This window comes from Acartia tonsa, chromosome 3 (genome assembly GCF_053477335.1).
Source record: "Acartia tonsa isolate MP-2025a chromosome 3, ASM5347733v1, whole genome shotgun sequence".
Lineage (NCBI taxonomy): Eukaryota > Metazoa > Arthropoda > Copepoda > Calanoida > Acartiidae > Acartia > Acartia tonsa.
This window is the reverse complement of record NC_137262.1, coordinates 25,197,696-25,216,064: the sequence shown is the minus strand read 5'-3', so window position 1 is coordinate 25,216,064 and position 18,369 is coordinate 25,197,696. Positions and strand designations below refer to the sequence as shown.

Sequence of the window (18,369 nt, the reverse complement as noted above, 5' to 3'; positions counted from 1 at the left end):
AAAATTAGGTTTATTCATTGATAAGTAAAACTAAACTAAAAGTTTTTCAAATTTAATAAGCAAATCAGCTTCGCGATTTTAGAGACTTTTATCATTTAACTTTAAAAATAATGAAACTGCATTTTTTAATTTCATAATGAATAAAAAGAGCATTTTTAAATATCAAAGTTGGTTTTTAGTGCTTTTAAGTAACAACAATGTTTATTGTTTGAAACGACATTGAAAGGAATTTGAGCAATTTTGGTTTGGGGGTATTTTAGGGTTGAACACTGGCTTTGTTTTGCATGCTTTTAAATCTCTTTTAAAAGCAGGGATAAAAAGATATGAAAACAGTCTTGCTAACCACTGAACCGATATGGTTCTCCTTTACAGTAAGCTTTTTAAATTATTTTAGGGGAGGGTATATCCACCCTTTACATAAAAAATGCCCCCACCCCTTCTAAAAAAAAGAAATAAATTTTTTCTTACTTTTCATTTTTAAACCTCAATTTAAAAAAAGGTGGGGCGTCTTTTCTCCTCCCACATTAAGTTACCCTAGAGGTTTCTAGGGGCGTAGTCGCTAGTTGTCAATAAATTGTTAGAAAGGGTATCTATGACTAGAAATATGGAGTTGTTCAAAATATCTAAATTATTGAATGATTAAATTATTAATTTTATAGTTATATCGTTTTTACATAATATTTAAATCAAAGTTACTTTAAAAGTATTTTCTTAGCTTAAGATTGTTTTTATATCCTTCAATTAGTTACTTCTCTCTTCATCTATGGAATTATAAAATAGGGTATTATTATATGTACATAATAACTACTATATTTCATGGTATAAAGACTTTGTCCAAATATCTATTTCAGAATTTTAAAAGGATGTTGACATTCCTTATTTAGTTAAAAATAATTTTTAAAAAAAGAACGATTTGGTTCCAATATTCCAAGAGTAAAAATATTATTTATATTAAATAGTTTTGGTCAATTTACCTCACTTCTTTCATTGCGAAAATGATATTACTTCAACCCCCCCCCCCCCCCCTCCCCCATAAAAGATGGCTAAACTTTAGTCTGACAAAATAACAAAAACCATGTTTACTACACGTGTAATGTTTATGCACAAATTATACGCAAATATATTCATTTTGGATAGATAATAGCTTGCTAATTTCAACAGGGTTCCCAAGATACGAATAATAATTTAAATAGCAAAATTTGGACATGCTTGTATGCTTTTATAGAAAACTTTTAATCCTTTTCACTATTAACAATTTTGTATGATTACATGTCGAAGCCTTTTGATAATATATAAATCGGCAAATTTAATAATTATTTGAATAGGCAGTAAGACAAATGGATAAAGCATATACGTGGATGTATTGACAGGGAAAAAAGTCCTTTAATTCAGGTTGCTAACATGTACAACATTTATTTTTCAGTTAATTTATCCAGTAGAAAGAGAAGGGATAGGGTAAAGGGGTTGGATTAGCCACCTAAAAGTTTTACTTTATTAGTGAACACGAAAATCTAGTGCAACTGTGGTATCCGCCTCGGTTAAATGGCAGACACCCAAGTTCAAATGATTACGGCAGTGCGAACAGACGTGGACACATATATTATAGAGAAGCTGCGCTTCTCTAACAATCACTAAATAATAAACAGAGTCTATTCAGATGTTACTTTATTCAGGGTCTAAGGTTTACTAAAGTTATATACAACAAATAATAAATACACAGATTGGAATAAATAATCCTAAAGCAAAATCAATATAAAATACATATACAATAATCAGATTGGGCAATAATGATCCCCCATCCCTGGAAAGGGTGGGGGAACCAAACAATACAGCTTAACCATAATAAGGCTGTCAAAATCTATCATTAATTTTAAAGCATAGGGAGGGGTCAGGCTGACCCCTTCCCCGGTACTCGGGGGAGGGCCCTCGGCCCTTCTCCGAACCAAGGTCAGGGTTGCCATAGAACATGGCTCAAGGTTGCCGAATACCACACAACATCCAAGTAATAATATATCGATTTTAAGAACATTTTATAGACACTTCGCGAATAAAAAGCACTCATTAAAATGGAACATACTAATTAATGTCTGATATAGCCAATGACAGAGTAGGCGCGTTCCAAAAACTTGCTGTTTTGAATATAGTTTCTGCATTAAAGAGTGCAGATTATCCTAGCAAGTCATTTAGATTTCAATCTAGTGGTAAACCGAGAGGTATACATATAAATCCACCAAATATAAATAATAGCAATAGGATAATCGAAAAATTCCTTGGGAATCTTATTAAACAATAGAAAAGGTCAGGGATCGGAAGCCGCGTGTAAGCCTCAGTGAAATCTTCATTTTATCACTATAAAATTTAGCTGGATGTATAAAACTGCTCATAAGCAGACAATCCTTCCTTCTGAAATTTCTTTTTATGCTCACAAGCAGGTTTAAAACTGAGGCTTATGCGCGGCTGAGGCGCGGCTTCCGATCTCTGGAAAAGGTATAGACGACGAAAGATATTAGTTAAAAGCATTGTAATATTTTTTTTAAAACATCACAATATAATTATCATATGGATTGAACATGTTTATAACAAGGATGACAACATCCATAAGTAGCGAAGCCCAAAAACCTGCAAAAAGGCAGTCTGACTGTCAAGGTTGTTTTCTTTTAACGACTGGAAATTTAATTTTGATATCTTTAACTGAAATTTTTTTGGAAATCGGACCATAAACACCAAAGATATGGAGAAAAATGTGAAAAATACAAAAATAGCCTAAAACCTGTTTAAAGGTAGTCTGACAGTCATAGTTGTTTTCCTTAAAAGACAGGAAATTTAATTTTGATTTCTATAACTGAAAAAATTTTGGAAATCGGACCATAAACACCAAAGATATGGAGAAAAATGTGAAAAATACAAAAATAGCCTAAAACCTGCTAAATAGCGGGCCGACCGCCATTGATGTTTTATAGTTTATTGTGCTCCTTATTAATAGGAATGTTGTCAAAAAATTTCAGCATTCTATCTTTTATAGGAGCTGAGTAAATCCCATTTCCCCCATAGCGTTACGGACTGACTGACGGACTGACTGACTGACGGACAAAGTGAATTATAGAGTAGCTTCGCTACTAAAAATCAATACAATCAAAAAGATAAAGGTCATGCAATCAAGAGTTATGGCCATATTACATTATTTTAACCCAAGGAGATTGCCTAGAAATCTTATCATATATAAGAATTATGTTAAACAGATAGCAGATAAAAAAATCTTGATCCCTGCCTTACGAGGTAATAATGTTTTTATTTTTAAGTTTCGCTTCTAAAAAAGATGACATTTCTGTATTTTAGTGTGAAAAATATGCTTACCCGTTTTATGTAGATTTTTTAAGGGTAATTTATTGTCTAATTTTATTTTAAGCTACAGTGTAAATTTACCATTGAAAGGGTAGGCTGCCAAACCTCAAATTGTAATGGATGCAAGTATTTTAACCATACTGCAAGTTTGCAATGTACTAGTACGTAAAAGTTATGTAAATATAACAATATAACAATCTGAGAGACTTCTTTAGGTTAGGTAATGGTAAGAAGAACCCCGCTGATAGTAGGGTCCCAGTAGGAATAGGACCCTGCAAGATTACAAACCTCCCGCAGAGTCTGGAAACAAAAACTTAAAATAGAGTGAAGTGCTGTCGGTGGTCCATTTATAGTATAAGTGATAGCACGAACTAAAGTTTTTAGCGCAAATATAGGATCCTATAATAATAATTCAACCTTCATAATAAAATTTATAACACATTATATGTATATTTTAAAACAATAACAAAAAACTTAAATAATACAAGATTTAGCATGGATTCTATTTGGGGAGGTGTCCATAGCATCCAGGAGGGTGCTGCTTGCTCCAGACAGTGATACACTGAAATATAGATAGATAGAAAGATAGATAGATAGATAGATAGATAGATAGATAGATAGATAGATAGATAGATAGATAGATAGATAGATAGATAGATAGATAGATAGATAGATAGATAGATAGATAGATATATAGATAGATAGATAGATAGATAGATAGATAGATAGATAGATAGATAGATAGATAGATAGATAGATAGATAGATAGATAGATAGATAGATAGATAGATAGATAGATAGATAGATAGATAGATAGATAGATAGATAGATAGATAGATAGATAGATAGATAGATAGATAGATAGATAGATAGATAGATAGATAGATAGATAGATAGATAGATAGATATATAGATAGATAGATAGATAGATAGATAGATAGATAGATAGATAGATAGATAGATAGATAGATAGATAGATAGATAGATAGATAGATAGATAGATGGATAGATATATAGATATATAGATAGATAGGTAGATTAATAGATAGATAGATAGATTATCTTTTTTATTATTACGTTTTTATACTTAATGTATTTTTAGAAAGAAAGAATAAGAAATAATCTATTTTTAGTCACCGATCATGAAACTTATTTTAAATCCTAAACCTTCCAAGAATTACAAAAATATACATATAGTTTGTAAAAATAGAAATGAGGATGTCATGAAAACAACTTATAAAAAAGCGAAAGCAATAATAATAGCCTTCACCTAATGCTTTCCCCATCAAATAAACCAATTTCATCTATAATACAAAGTAGAGCGATGTCTGTCTGTCTAATTGTTTGTAGCGAAGGATCTCGCTGACCGCTGAACCGATCGGGTTCTCCTTCATAGGGTAGCTTCTCATAGGTGCCGGGAAGGTTTATAGAAAATGGATTCAACTCTCCAGCAGTAATTGTATAAGATCTTCGCTCTTAGATGATATATTGCTCTAAAAATCTCAGTATGGGTGAATTTTAAGTGTTGGGGTCTTGAAGGGCAAAATATCTGAGCACCAAATTTAATTTTTAGTAGCATAGCTACTCAATAACTACTTAACTTACATCCGTGCTTTTGACCGAATATGTTTTTGAAAACATTTTTGCCGTTACTAGATTTGAAACTTTTTTAAAATTAAATTTCCATTTTTTCCCGACAAACCCCAAACTGTCCAGTTTTGAGCAAGACGATTCCTGTGACGTCATATAAAAAGGGAAGGGGGAAGAAAATCTCTTCCCTTTTCTCCCATCTCTTTTGAAGAGATTTTCTTCCCCCCTTCCCTTTTTCTTTCCCGAAACGTATATGACGTAACTGGATCCGTCTTGCTCAAAACTGGACAGTTTGGGGTTTATCTTCTTTTCCCATTAAATTGATTTTTTTTAATGTTTGGAAATTAACTAAGGGTTGTTACTTTAGATTAATTTTCGCTTTTTCTCGCCCTGCGTATAATTGTCCTTGTTAATATCTAAGCATAATATTTTAAATTTTAATGCACCTCACACACATATGTATCATTGTATACCTCCACTTTCAAATTTAACGATAATTTTTAATAATTTGTGAAGCTACTCTACAGTTAATTTAATGTCTGCTGTATAAAAGTATGTAAAACCTAATGCTACTATGTTAGACAAGTTACAAAAATGGTAGAAAAATAAGAATGTTAGGATAAAAATGTTTTGTAATAAAGTTATCAAAAATATATATAACTGCTTATTTAAATGTATGATTTATTCCTTTTAAAGAAAATTGTTTGTATCTATAATCATTTTATTATTTATGATTTGTTCCATATGATGAATAAATCTATTAACAACAGAACAATATTAAACAGCTTTGCGCGTGTTTAAAAACGCACAATTATAAAAAATAACTGGTTTTAATCTTATAATTGTAAATTTTATATTCGTATGTAATACGATGCTATACATTTTTTTTTCAGGATGGCTGAGAACAGGTTCTAATCCAACGGATATTATTCGGTTTAGAAGCCATATTGGAAAATATTTTTTTTACGCAAAACATGGATTGTTGTCATTCTTGTTTTTTCATCCCCAAGTGAGATATCAGTTACAACAAGGATGAAACTATACAAAGAATTTGTCTTAATTTAAATTTTATTAAATATTTAGTATTAAAAATGCGCGCGAAGCATTTAAATATAAAATATTTATGACGTAGAATTTCATTTCTAAATCCTATGATATATGAATTTATTATTATTATTTGAAAGCAACAACTGTAGAAGTTCCTAAACGTTGAGATGTTTAAAGTTTGTATTAAGTGTTTAGTTTCAATTACATGTCCAAAAGTATACACTTCCTTATTTAGAGCAAAACTTTCATTTATTTTGGGAGTGTTCGTCTGTTCGTAATAAGAATATTAGTATTGTCCTATTGAATTCAACCTTCTCTGTTGATTTATATGACAATGAGGTACAATGTTGATTGTGTGGCACAAGATATTTTTAATTATAATCAAAGTTTCTAGAAAGGAAATAGGTAAATCTTGGTTCTTTCCCTTAAAGAGTCTATCAAGTACTGTATCCCTCTCACCTTAACTTTAAAATAAATTAAAAATAAGAGCGGGATAGTGTTTTTTTCGATGCCTATCCCCTGCGGAGGCCTTAACATTGCTGGGCCTATACCTGCCTTAACGCTGTGGGGCTAACAAAAATCCAATATAATTTAACTTGACCTAAAGTAATAAACAAACGAAAACTAACCCCCCCCCCAAAAAAAAAAAAAAAATTATTTTTTAATTGATTTTAAAATACGGAGAGAAGGGTTCTGTGCTCGACTAGGCCCTTTAAGGAAAACCACCTCCATTGTTGAAAATGCCAAATTCATCAAATGTTTGGGAAGAAAAAAATAATTCATAAGTTAACTTGTCAAAAGTTTTATAAAATTGTTTCCATATATGATTAATGAATTGCTAGTTCTCAACTTGGTGTATCATCTTTTCCACATAAACGTCACCAGGGTGAGTTTATATAACCGCCGATTAAGAAAAGAAAACATGATAATATTGTAAAAATGTCGTTTTAGCCTTACAAACTATTTTCATAATGTCTTTCAACTTTATATAATATACTTAATATAAATTTTAATTTAATATATTGTTTATATCATCTATCTTTAAATATTCTATCTTTTATTGATTTAAAAACATTGGAGACTTTTACTTTATCTTAATTAAGCTGTACAATGTGTTCAAACTTTTCTACCGATGATTTTAATCATCAGGAGGGGTAATTTTTTACTTCATAATCAGGTGGAACTTTAATTTCCCGTCCATTGTTAAGTATTATGAACATTTTATATAATGCAGTGATTGTACACCTCTCAACTTATGTGTAACTTTGTTCTGTATATCTTGATTAGTTTTAGCCAGGAGCCTCAAATGATATTATTCTTCAAGTAATCCTAGATATATTAAGTTGGGGACCTGTCTAGAAAAGTTCCATATTATGGTTAAGAGGGAACACAATACACATATACTAATTATAAATAGTGTGTGTGGTATAAAAGAATATAGGGATCATGTTACTTCTAGGTTAAGCGCTAAACTTACAAGTAATATGTATGAGTTTGCTTAACCTACAAGTAACATTTTAAAAGGAGATAAAAAAAAAGGGAGATAGGCAGACAATGTTAGTTATATCTTAATTGAAAATAAGCTTTTTTTGTCATTTCTAAACAACTTCAAAACCCCAAACAACTTCCTTTATCTTGAACCAAATTAAACCAGGAAAACTCCTCCCACTCTTTTTCTCCTGAGAAATTTCAACCAATTTCTAAATATAACCTTTGATTTAAAAAATCCATCTCCACCCTCTGAAAATTATAACTCAGGACAATTTCATGTAAAACCCCCTCTCCCTCTTCTATTTCAACCATGCATAAACCAAATTAAACCAGGAAAACTCCTCCCACTTTTTTTCAAGTAATATGTATGAGTTTGCTTAACCTACAAGTAACATGTAATAAGCGCTTAACCTAGAAGTAACATGATCCGAATATATAAAATTTTTTAACCAAGGTATATAGAAAACATATTTTTATTTTCAAAACTAATGGCGTACACGGAAATTTGCCAGGTGGGTTGCTAGGCTCTTAAGATGACAAAAAGAAATGCAGTCAATTTCAACAACTTTCAACTCTACAACCCCTTCCCGCACGTCCTTGTCTAAAACTATATATAATTTTAAGGTTTATCTATTTTTAAAAAGAGATACCTGTCTTCTACTTATCTAACAATGTCTTTTTTTTAAATTATATATATAGCTAATTTGAAATAAAATCTAAATTTTTACTTCCATGCAACATCATTTTTGTATTACTCTCCAACTTGATCAAGTATACTGTTTGAATAGTAAATACAACTTTAACTTTATGGAAAATATATACCTTAAACATGAATATAAGGATAAAATATTTGTTATATAGTAGTGGTATTAGCCAAGAAAACCAATAATCAAAGAAGCAAAAAAACAAATAAACAAAAACTCTCCCCCCTCCCCACACCCCATTTGGATTCATTTCATTATCAGGGGGGAATAGAGTGCTCCACTATACACTTTGAGGGAAACCTCCTATAAAGGTTAAAACAAATTATTTACCTGGAAGCCACACTCTCGCTTTGGGTATATTCTGACTCATTTTCATTCTCTCCTTTTTCACTCAACTTCAGCTCGGGGTCAGAACAGGATCTATTTAGATAAAAAGTCATCAAGTGTCTTTTTTAACAGTGAAACTTTACGTCCGCCCGTCCGTCCGATATTAAATTACTTTTTTTTGATTACCATTTGATTTCAGAGCTTTAGTGGTTTTGTGATTCTTGTTATTTTTTAAATGGATCGTAATTAGAAAATCCCAGAGTTTTTGACAAATATAATTATAGATTTTTAAAAATATGTTGGCTTTCAGAGAAAAGAAATATGATATACCTTCTTTTTTCTTTAAAGAATGACTTTTTAAAATGGCAATTTGTGTTTTTGTTGTCATTTTTTGGCATTTTAAATGGACTGCCGAATATTAAAAAATATGCAAATAAAAAGAAATGCGTTTGTTTTTTGGTTTCAGGCATATTTTATAAAATTGTAATTGTTTCAGATGTTTGAAAAGCTTAAAAATCGTACTCTTTTAAAGTAAACTAAAACGTTTCAAGATTTCGTATTAAACAAAGGCCTAAACAAGTTTGTAGTGACACTGGTGTTTGAACAACAATAAGCTTTAATTACTAATTCTCCTTTACCATATTATTATTACAATACATCAAGAAAGACAATATCAATAAAAGCGAAGAATCCTTTGTTTTTTAAATTTAGAAATTCTGAGGATTATCAAAGTGATTGAGACAATAATATTCTAGTTTTTAATAAGGATATATTAGAAATTATATTTGTAGATTTTCTGTGTCCAAAATTATGATAATATGATCTTGATAAATAAATTAATATCTATATAGTTTTTGCAAAAAGCGATAAAACTAATTTCACATCATATAGACCTATTTTATAGAGTAGCTTCGCTACTAATAAGTGCAGTAATATCCCTTACCTATACCTGAAACTTGAGGAAAGTTCATTAAAACTTTGAACAATCATAACAAGATTCCCTATCTGCCTCCACTTGCGCATTCGCTGGCTAAAATTAGACCACAATTAGTAATATAATGAGCAAATTAATGGTATGTTTGATATATAAAAAAAAAATAATTATGTCTTTAGCATTTAGGTCTACGATATCTTTGCATATTAATTTTTAAATATTTGCTTTGTTTAAAAAACAAAAAAAGACTACTCAATAATGACTATTTTTCTCTATGTGATGTTGATTGCTTTAATTCAAAACATTTGTAAAATTAAAAACAATTCGGCTTACTTATTCTTAAAAACTATTTTGTTTTTGCCTCAAAAAACAGACAATTTCTTATTAGACAATCTATCCTCAAATAACCATGCAATAAATTGATATTAAAGAAATAAAAATTCACATTTAATCTTCATAAGAATGAATTGGTTTCTAGTGTTATAAATCTACCATTAATCACAATACAGTTTAAGGATAGCTGGGAACCTTTATCTAACTGTTATCAAAGGATTACATGCGTCCCTAAACTCCGTTGTAAGTAAGTAAGAAACCTTGGAAGTAACTGGTCATTCTGGAAATGATCAATCTTTCTTGTCTGAGTTGATGAGGTCCTGAATAATAATAATTCTAAAGGAATGATAAGATAATAAAAAGGGTTCTTAAGGTCTTAGGAATCAGGTAAGTAAGACGATTGACTTCCTGTTTCCTACGAATTTTAATTAAAAAGTGTATCATGAATCATATGAAATCATATTTACTTCCTTCTTAAACACTAGCGGTTGCACCTTATCATCTAAAAGATGGAGAACAGTAAAATATCCTAAACAATTACAAAAGCTACCCTGAAATTGATAACACAATCGGTTGAGTGGTTAGCGAGATCTTGACGGACAAACAAAACCTCATACAACCATTATATAATGATACCGCCTTTAAATTCTTGGATATCTTTAAACCTGCCTGGGACATATTTAAAGCTTACTTGAACGGTCCAGTGAACAGCAAGTTCTTTAAGGATTGACAGAGAACTAACTACTTTATATTTCTGACTATTTGCTTCGCCTCTACGGGAGGGTGGGGGAGGTTAGAAAATAGCACAAAACCACCCAAGGCACTCATGAAGCTTCCCTGAAGAATATAACTCATTCAGACCAACATTTTTTGTTATCTTAAGATTCAGACAAAAGCACGTTCCTAATTCAAATAATTGAATAGATTTTATAAACTTACAGTGATGTATCAGAGGAAGTTCTTTTCAAGGTAACATCATCAAACAATATTGTCCGCCTAAAAAATAAATGCTGTATTTTCCAAGATGAAAAAGTACCGTACCTCAGTCATTACTGAAGATGTTTTAGTTCTACCTTCTGCTGCTCAGTTAGAGTAGGATGAAATGCCGTGGCAAAAAAAGGTGCAATCATTATCTTTTAAGAATGGAATTTTGAAATTAAATTCTATAATATTACTTTACAATAGTTACTGTACATTAGCTTTCTCTTATTTTAATGCAAAATCAAGGGAAAAGGAGAAATTATGATTTAAGGATTATTCAAAATCAGAACTTTTTATAAAATATATGAAGAAAAATCACTGAAGTATTTACATTATAATAAATAATTAAACATTAGAATCTAGAATTGCTTTCTTATTATGTGTAACTGTAATTGTACCAGTCTGTGCGGGATTGTGTGTACAGTGAGACAGATTTATCTCCGTGTTTGTATATGTTGTCTATGTATATATGTCTGTGTTACCCTAAGTTCGAATATGCAAAAACGGTACAAAATGAACGTTTGATAGAAAAAAAAATTCATGCGAATTGAATATAACTGGCATCCCTACAATTGTGTATAGCCTGTATGGAGTATCTATGCAAACTTGTATATATAAACATTACAGAGTAGACAACAAGTTATTTCGGAAAAGCAAAAACTAATTCTATTGTCATTTAGTTACAATATAAACACAACAAGATTACATTCTATGTCATTCATGATTCAAATGTGATGCGAAAACTTGTAACAAGAATAGAAATATGCAAAAGTTTAGTAACATTCTAAAATTAGCAACACAGAACAGACAATACAGGTCTTTAAACCCTATCTACTACAGGAAGAATGGTATATATTACTTTTAATATGCATTTCCTTTATAGCAAGTTTTAATAATAATTTATTCCTCTTCATTTATTCTATTTATAACAATATCTCATTTTTGACACAAGACCTGGAAGGGAGTTGGCAATATACTACAAATTGTACTCCCCCAAAAGTATTTTAAAGTATCTTCAAAGGGGAGTTGTAATTTTGATTGTGTTGCAAAGGAACAGTGTCCAGAAACTTTCTATAATAATCTAAATACATATGCAGTAATTTAAAAATATTAAAGGTGATAATTAGATACTTTGTTTATCATAATTTGTGGGGTACAATAGTTTTTATTGTCCATTGTCCCATTTTTTTCAGATTAGATGCCAGAACATTGATCAGACCCTAGAAAGACTGAATAAGACTGTGATACCTAGGTTTAAATTTGATGTTTTGATCTTCCCACCAAGCCAAGTTCTTCTGCAGTCTTTTTCTTCGTTTCTCATATTGCCTGATAATATAGAAAGCTTTTATTTAAGACATTTAATGTATGAGGTACTAGATTTTCAAAAACAACTTTTGGTTTTAATTAGCTTTACTTTGACAAGTAAAGGCCCCCCCTTCTCTTGCAACCGACAATTTGACCTCTAGTGGCCTGATCTTTCTTTTCGAACCTTTTTACTTAGAAAAAAAGACTTTATGTAATAGTGATGTGTAACAAGTATCAAATAATTACGTCACTAATAATCTCCACTTATTTTCGTCGTCACAATATGCTCTTTATAGTGCCAATAAAAAAATGACGCCATACAATACAAATGACCAATGATAGGCCAATAGACAGACTGAAGTACCAATGGCAGGCCAGTATACATTTTAATTGAACAATGGTTAGTATACATTTATAGGCACCATAAAAAGCTTCATACAGGTTTACCATTTCTTTTAAAACCTATTTTCATCATGTATATTTAAGACATGTTTTTATAAACTTTTTAGAAACAAAACTTGAACAATGACATGACGTAAAGTACAAACAAAGTCTGTTATTTTAAGAGACACAATTAGAAAAAAGGAGATAAAGTAAATGACGCCTCTTACCTGGTGGGATTAATAAGATTAAGAGCTTTTTCAGCCACTATCTTTCCTCTCTCACCAACAGTCTTGGTTTTATGATCTGGGGTGGTTGGCTTCACTTTTAGTATTCCTCGCACAGGGAGCGAGGGAGTTCTTGAGGAAAATATAAAAAATATTAAAAGGTCTATTTATTTATTTAAAAATTAATTTAGGGTGATTTACTGGAATCTATTGTTAAACCACTGACCAAATCTCTTTTTTTTAATTTTGAAGAGAAATAATTTCTATAGCTTCTCCAAGAGGGCTTTATCCCATCTTACTGTAACTTAACCTAACCTAACAATAGTCAGTTATACTTTGTATGTTCTTGTTTAACCTAAATCATTAAAGCCAAAAATGATGAAAATACTTACAAATTATATTTAGATTCCGCAGGACTTATTGTATTAAAATGTTGTAGAGCCTGTTCTTTATTAACAGTTTCACTCTGGATACTGGCGCTGTCAACTACTATGTCAATCACTTCTATTGCACCAGAATCACTAAAAAAAATATTTATTGTAAAAATACGAGAAGACAACTTACATAGAAGCAAAGCATTGAAACGGTAGCAAAAATCAGATCAATTAAATAGTTTTATCACATAAAAATTTGTTGTTAAAAAAGTTAAAAATCAATATGTTAAAAATGAACGTTCGTACATTCTGGTAACGATTAAAAAGTTGCTCCGCTTTTTTAATTGTATCTAACTACTACAGGAATAACCATGCAAAGTTTGAAATCGATAGGACATCTCTAATATGTTTAAATCAACGAAAAGAGATAACTTTCTGTGACTTACGGACGGACGGACCGACCCTAATTATAGAAAAGCCCCGCTTTGAAAAAGTAACTTTATCCTGCAGGGGGGCAGGGAACATAGATCTGTTTATTACACTAGACCCTAAAGTTCTATAATCACGTTTTTCTATTCGTTTGCTCAACAACTTTGGGGACTTTTATTAAATTTTGATTGTTTGTTACATGAAGTTGAGTGTACAAACGTTTCAACCAATTATAGTAATCTCCAGAAGGGGAAATTTTGTGTTTTATCATGGGGGATTTAAATCAATTTATTTTATCCCTGTTACAATTTTTTGGCATTCTATTGATATACAATTCCATGGTGTTTATGTCGACTAGATGCTTTTAATACAGTGGTCGTGTCTTTGAAATAATTTTTGACAATATTTTTACTACTAGCGGCTTCGCCCCTAGCCTCTAGGGGCTTTATTTCTAAAGTTTCAGGGGAGAATTTTAAAAATTTTGTTTACATATTTTTAGATATTTTTTGCATTTTATAACATTGTATTACTCTTTATATCATTTTATAACTCTTTATAACATTTTATAACTCTTTATAACTTTTTATATTGATTTATATTATTTAAAACCTTTGAAATTTTTCTTTTTTTATTGTTTTTTAAAATTTCTCTGCCATTAGTCTTTTTCACAATCTTTTTGAATTTGATAAAACAAAGTTTAAAAGAAAAAAGAAATTTAAAAAGAAGATAATAATTGAAAATATAAAGAAAATATAAAAAAGTATAAAAAAGTATAAAAAAATATAAAAATTAATAAAAATATATGAAAATATATAAAAACATAAAAAACATTAAAATTAGAAAAAAATATGATAATTTTTATTTGGGGGGGGGGGAAATTTTTATTTTTTGGGGGGTTGGGGGTGTCCCACCCCCCAAGAAAATAGCTTAAAACCACCACAGGACCAATAGGTATATACCCTGAAGAGTAGAATCCAATCGGTTCAGTGGTTACCGAGATATTAAGCTTCAGACGGACGGACAGACGGACGGACAGACATCAAGCTACTTTGTATTATAGATATGGGGTTATGGTTGACAAAATATCGATATTTCTTTTGTTGAAATAGTAACAACACAACTTTTCCATTTCAGCTTCTTATCAACATTTAACAAAAACAGATATAATTTTCTAAGTTAAAAGACGACTTTTTAATTATTTCAGTAACAAAATCAAAGCTATAAAAATGTTATTACCTTTTATTTGAATCTTCATAATATTTTGTGTTTCTTCTTTTAAAACTCCCAGTTCTAGCTTTCTAAGATAATTTAAATTATCTTCAATTAGCTAAATTGGAGATTATACAGCCATAGAAAACGTCCTATTTTGCTTAAAAATAGCAAAAGATTTTTTTAAATAAAGTTTTTACAGCCTTTTTTTATGCAGAAAAGAAGATACCTGATTTTGTTCTACAGTTTGGTGTATAGTTTCATGTATATCAGCTGTTATATGTGTTACTCTCTTTACAATCACATCAGATGAATTATCTTCCTGAAGTTAAATATAGTGTTTAATATAAAGCTTCTCTGAAAAACGACTACATTTAGGAATTACTTGAAGCTAAAGAAAATTAATTAAAGGAATCAATATTTTCAAAGGGATGCTGGCTAAAATTCCTACTGAATAAATAAATTGATAGTAGAAAAAATTAAATTTATACTTAAAACCTCACATTTCTCACAATTTGTATGTTGGTTATAATCAGTAATCGCGTATGGTAAGTTGTAGGAAATCTATTCTTAATATTGATAAGTAATATCCTAATATACCTAATGAAGTTGAAAAAATGAATTTCAATATTTATTTTTACCTGAATTGGTGCTATGGTAGTGCCACAAAGACAAGAACCCATTACTAGTCTTTACATTCAACTTATTCTCTCTTTTTTTCTTCTGAAATTTTAAGCATAGTTTAAGTAAATCCTACTAAATACAGTAGTAAGGTTTAAGCTAAAGATCTTAATAACCAATGAACCGATTCTGTTTTATATTTTAGGCAAGTTTTACATAAAAATGTAATGGTTTGAAGCTATTTTATTTCTAAAATTAAAAGTTTCTGGATAGTTTTAAGCTATTTTCACATTCCCTCTCTGTCAATTCAAATACAAGGTATCTAATTTAGTATTATACAAAGCAATGACTTAACTTTCATTGATTACTCCTTCATTGATACTTTATGTGAAGCACCTACTAACTTGTTTTTATTTGAAGTTTTATGTCAGAATACAATGATCAAACGTCAAATTTACGTAAATATATATAAAAAAAACTTATTATTCCTATGAGATAATACCTGACTGGAAAATATTGACTAACTGAAAACTTGTTTATACTATAAATATAGATATACATATGTATATCATGTTTGCATCATTATTTACCAGAATTAAGATATAGAGGAGAAATATTGATTTTATTCTCTCTAAAATCAACAAGTATATTTAAACGAGCATTATTTTTCCATGCTGTCACAAAACACTAAAATATATGTAAAGGACAATTAATTATCAAAATATCTAAACGTTTAAAAAACAAAACAAAAATACCTGCATGATTACGGACAGACTTATGCATTAAAAAAAGCTTAAAGTGGAATTTGAAAATTAAACCGTAAAATTTACTTTTTGTTCACTAATTTATTTGGTAGAGAAGCTACTCTATAATTCACTTTGTCAAAACAAATTCTTCAGAAGAAAGCAATTAAATTTCCTCTATTATAATAACTTTATGTTATCATCCTTTGCATGTTCTTCACACATTTAATCCTAAATCCAATATTTTATCCTTTTTTGTTCGTAGTATAGTCGCAGAATAAAAACATGTTTGTGGATATTAATCAAAATTATGTAATAATCATTGGTTCATTATTAATCGCGTGTACAATAAAAAACTTTAGGGGGATGAAAACACAACCATAATCCTAATGCTGTATGGGTGAGTTGCATTTTGACTGAACAGTCATCTTGTCAACGATTCTTGTCTGGAGTTGCACCTGTTTGGGGTCAAGGCATTCCCCTACTCAAACTTTTGATGTCCTGTGCCAAACAAATCAGGTTGGTACCATTTTTGACGTCTTTGGTAGGACTCGGATTCGAGTTTGCCTCCTTCCCAGTAATTCACTTAAAACTGTAATTAGGACTTGTGGGTAATTTACACATCAAGCTTACGGGGAACACAGCACTATACCCTGTCAGTGTCCATCACTGTTTATTTATCTGGTCACGCTTTGAAGTTTAGATACAGGTAATGTTTTATTAATAGTCTGACCGACTATTAACCACTATAACTTTCATTGTGTACCTACTTAATATGTGCAAGTTTATAAAATGAAGAGTAAAACTATTATAATCCAATTGTAGGGCTAAGCACAATATCATTTACTAGCGGCTACGCCCCTAGAGGCCTCTAGGGGCACTTGAGGAGGAGAGAGTCGAATTTAATAATTAAATTTCTTATTTTATATTTAAAAAGAAAAAGTAAAAAAAAAATTTTTGGGGGGGGCGAAAAATTTTTTTTTTTGGGGGGGGTTCCCCCCCCCCCTTATTTTTAGTTTTAGTTAAAAAAATGAAAAAGAAAATTTTTTTTGGGGGGGGGGGATTTTTCATTTTTTGGGGGGTTGGGGGTGTCCCACCCCCCAAGAAAATAGTTATAAACCTTCCCAGGACCTATGAGAAGCTACCCTGTTAAGGAGAACCCGATCGGTTCAGCGTTTAGCGAGATCCTTCGGATAAACACACAAACACACAGACATCCTGTTACTTTAGTATAAGGATTTAGTTTAATAAGTTTTCTGTACCTTGACGTTTACTTTTTAATCAAGTTTTTCTTAATAATTACCTTCTTACAGTTTACTTTATTGTTTTGATGAACTAAGAAATATTATTTTTTTTATCTTTTTGCTATTCCTTATATGTTATAGATTTTATTGTCCCTATTCTTTTTTATAACTAGCAAGCCAACTCTACAAGTTAAGTGCTACTTAGTTTTTAAATTATTGTGAACGGGAAAGCTTTTTGCTTTAGTAAACGTTAATCTTTTGTGTTATAATTATGTCAACTTAAGTCTGTAAACCGCAAGACTATATTGTAAAACAATCTTCACCTGAAAGGAACAGGTTAAAAGTAATACAAAACAAAATAAGAGTTTAGATTCAGATAAACCTTAACTTAGAATTAACCAGTAACCTTACATGTCTTCAAATACTTGGATTAATTATTCAATCATAAGTATTTTTAGCATTTCTCATCTGAGTTAGCTTAATCTGGGATATTTTTAGCTGCATATTAGTACGCAAATACAGGACGTCACAATAAGAGGAAACATTAGTTGTATATTAACCAATATAAACATTATAATTCATATCAATCGGTTATGTTTTGTCAGCGTCGTCAGTGTGTAATTTTAAACGAACATGTTAATAAAATTAATCCTATATTCCTTATTAATTTTTTTACAGGTATTGAAAATTGAAGAAAACCATAACGCTTGAAGTTTTGTCAAATTAGGTTTTTACCATATTTACTTAGTTTAGGGATGAAACTGTGGCTTTAAAAATCTTTTTACAAATTTCTAATATTTTTTTGGGGTTATTACTTTTTTGCTGGATAGAGACTTTCAGAGTAAAAAAAGTGCAGAAAATGAAAATTGAATGTTTTTCTTGATCTCTACATTTTATATACAGTTGAAAGACTTTTGAAGAAAGTTAGAAAAAAAGACAATAGCGTTTAGAAGAAGTGGTGTTTCTGAATTAATTCCTTAACAAATACTTAAATGTTTTAGAATATTTTAAACCTTTTATAGAGGGAGGGGGGGGGGGGGGAGTGGAGTAGAAGTTTAAGGCCTTATTTTAATTTTCATGACTTTCT

The 18,369-nt window shown here is 30.2% G+C and overlaps 1 protein-coding gene across 2 annotated transcripts; it reads right to left on the bottom strand.

The window, feature by feature from the left end:
* Window positions 1-3,760: 3,760 nt before the first annotated feature.
* LOC145315167 (uncharacterized) lies at window positions 3,761-15,401 on the bottom strand. 2 transcript variants are annotated; one of them, XM_080155207.1, is made up of 11 exons: window positions 15,316-15,401; window positions 14,904-14,996; window positions 14,702-14,763; window positions 13,055-13,183; window positions 12,666-12,794; window positions 11,998-12,075; window positions 10,708-10,764; window positions 10,029-10,088; window positions 9,445-9,531; window positions 8,505-8,594; window positions 3,761-3,904 (listed from the first exon to the last, which is right to left on the bottom strand). In XM_080155207.1, exons 1-11 carry the CDS (start codon window positions 15,355-15,357, stop codon window positions 3,817-3,819), a joined length of 915 nt encoding a protein of 304 aa, XP_080011333.1. In that variant the 5' UTR covers window positions 15,358-15,401; the 3' UTR covers window positions 3,761-3,816. The 2 variants fall into 2 exon arrangements, with proteins under 2 accessions (XP_080011333.1, XP_080011334.1); XM_080155208.1 differs by having other exon boundaries at window positions 9,451-9,531.
* Between the last annotated feature and the right edge of the window lie 2,968 nt (window positions 15,402-18,369).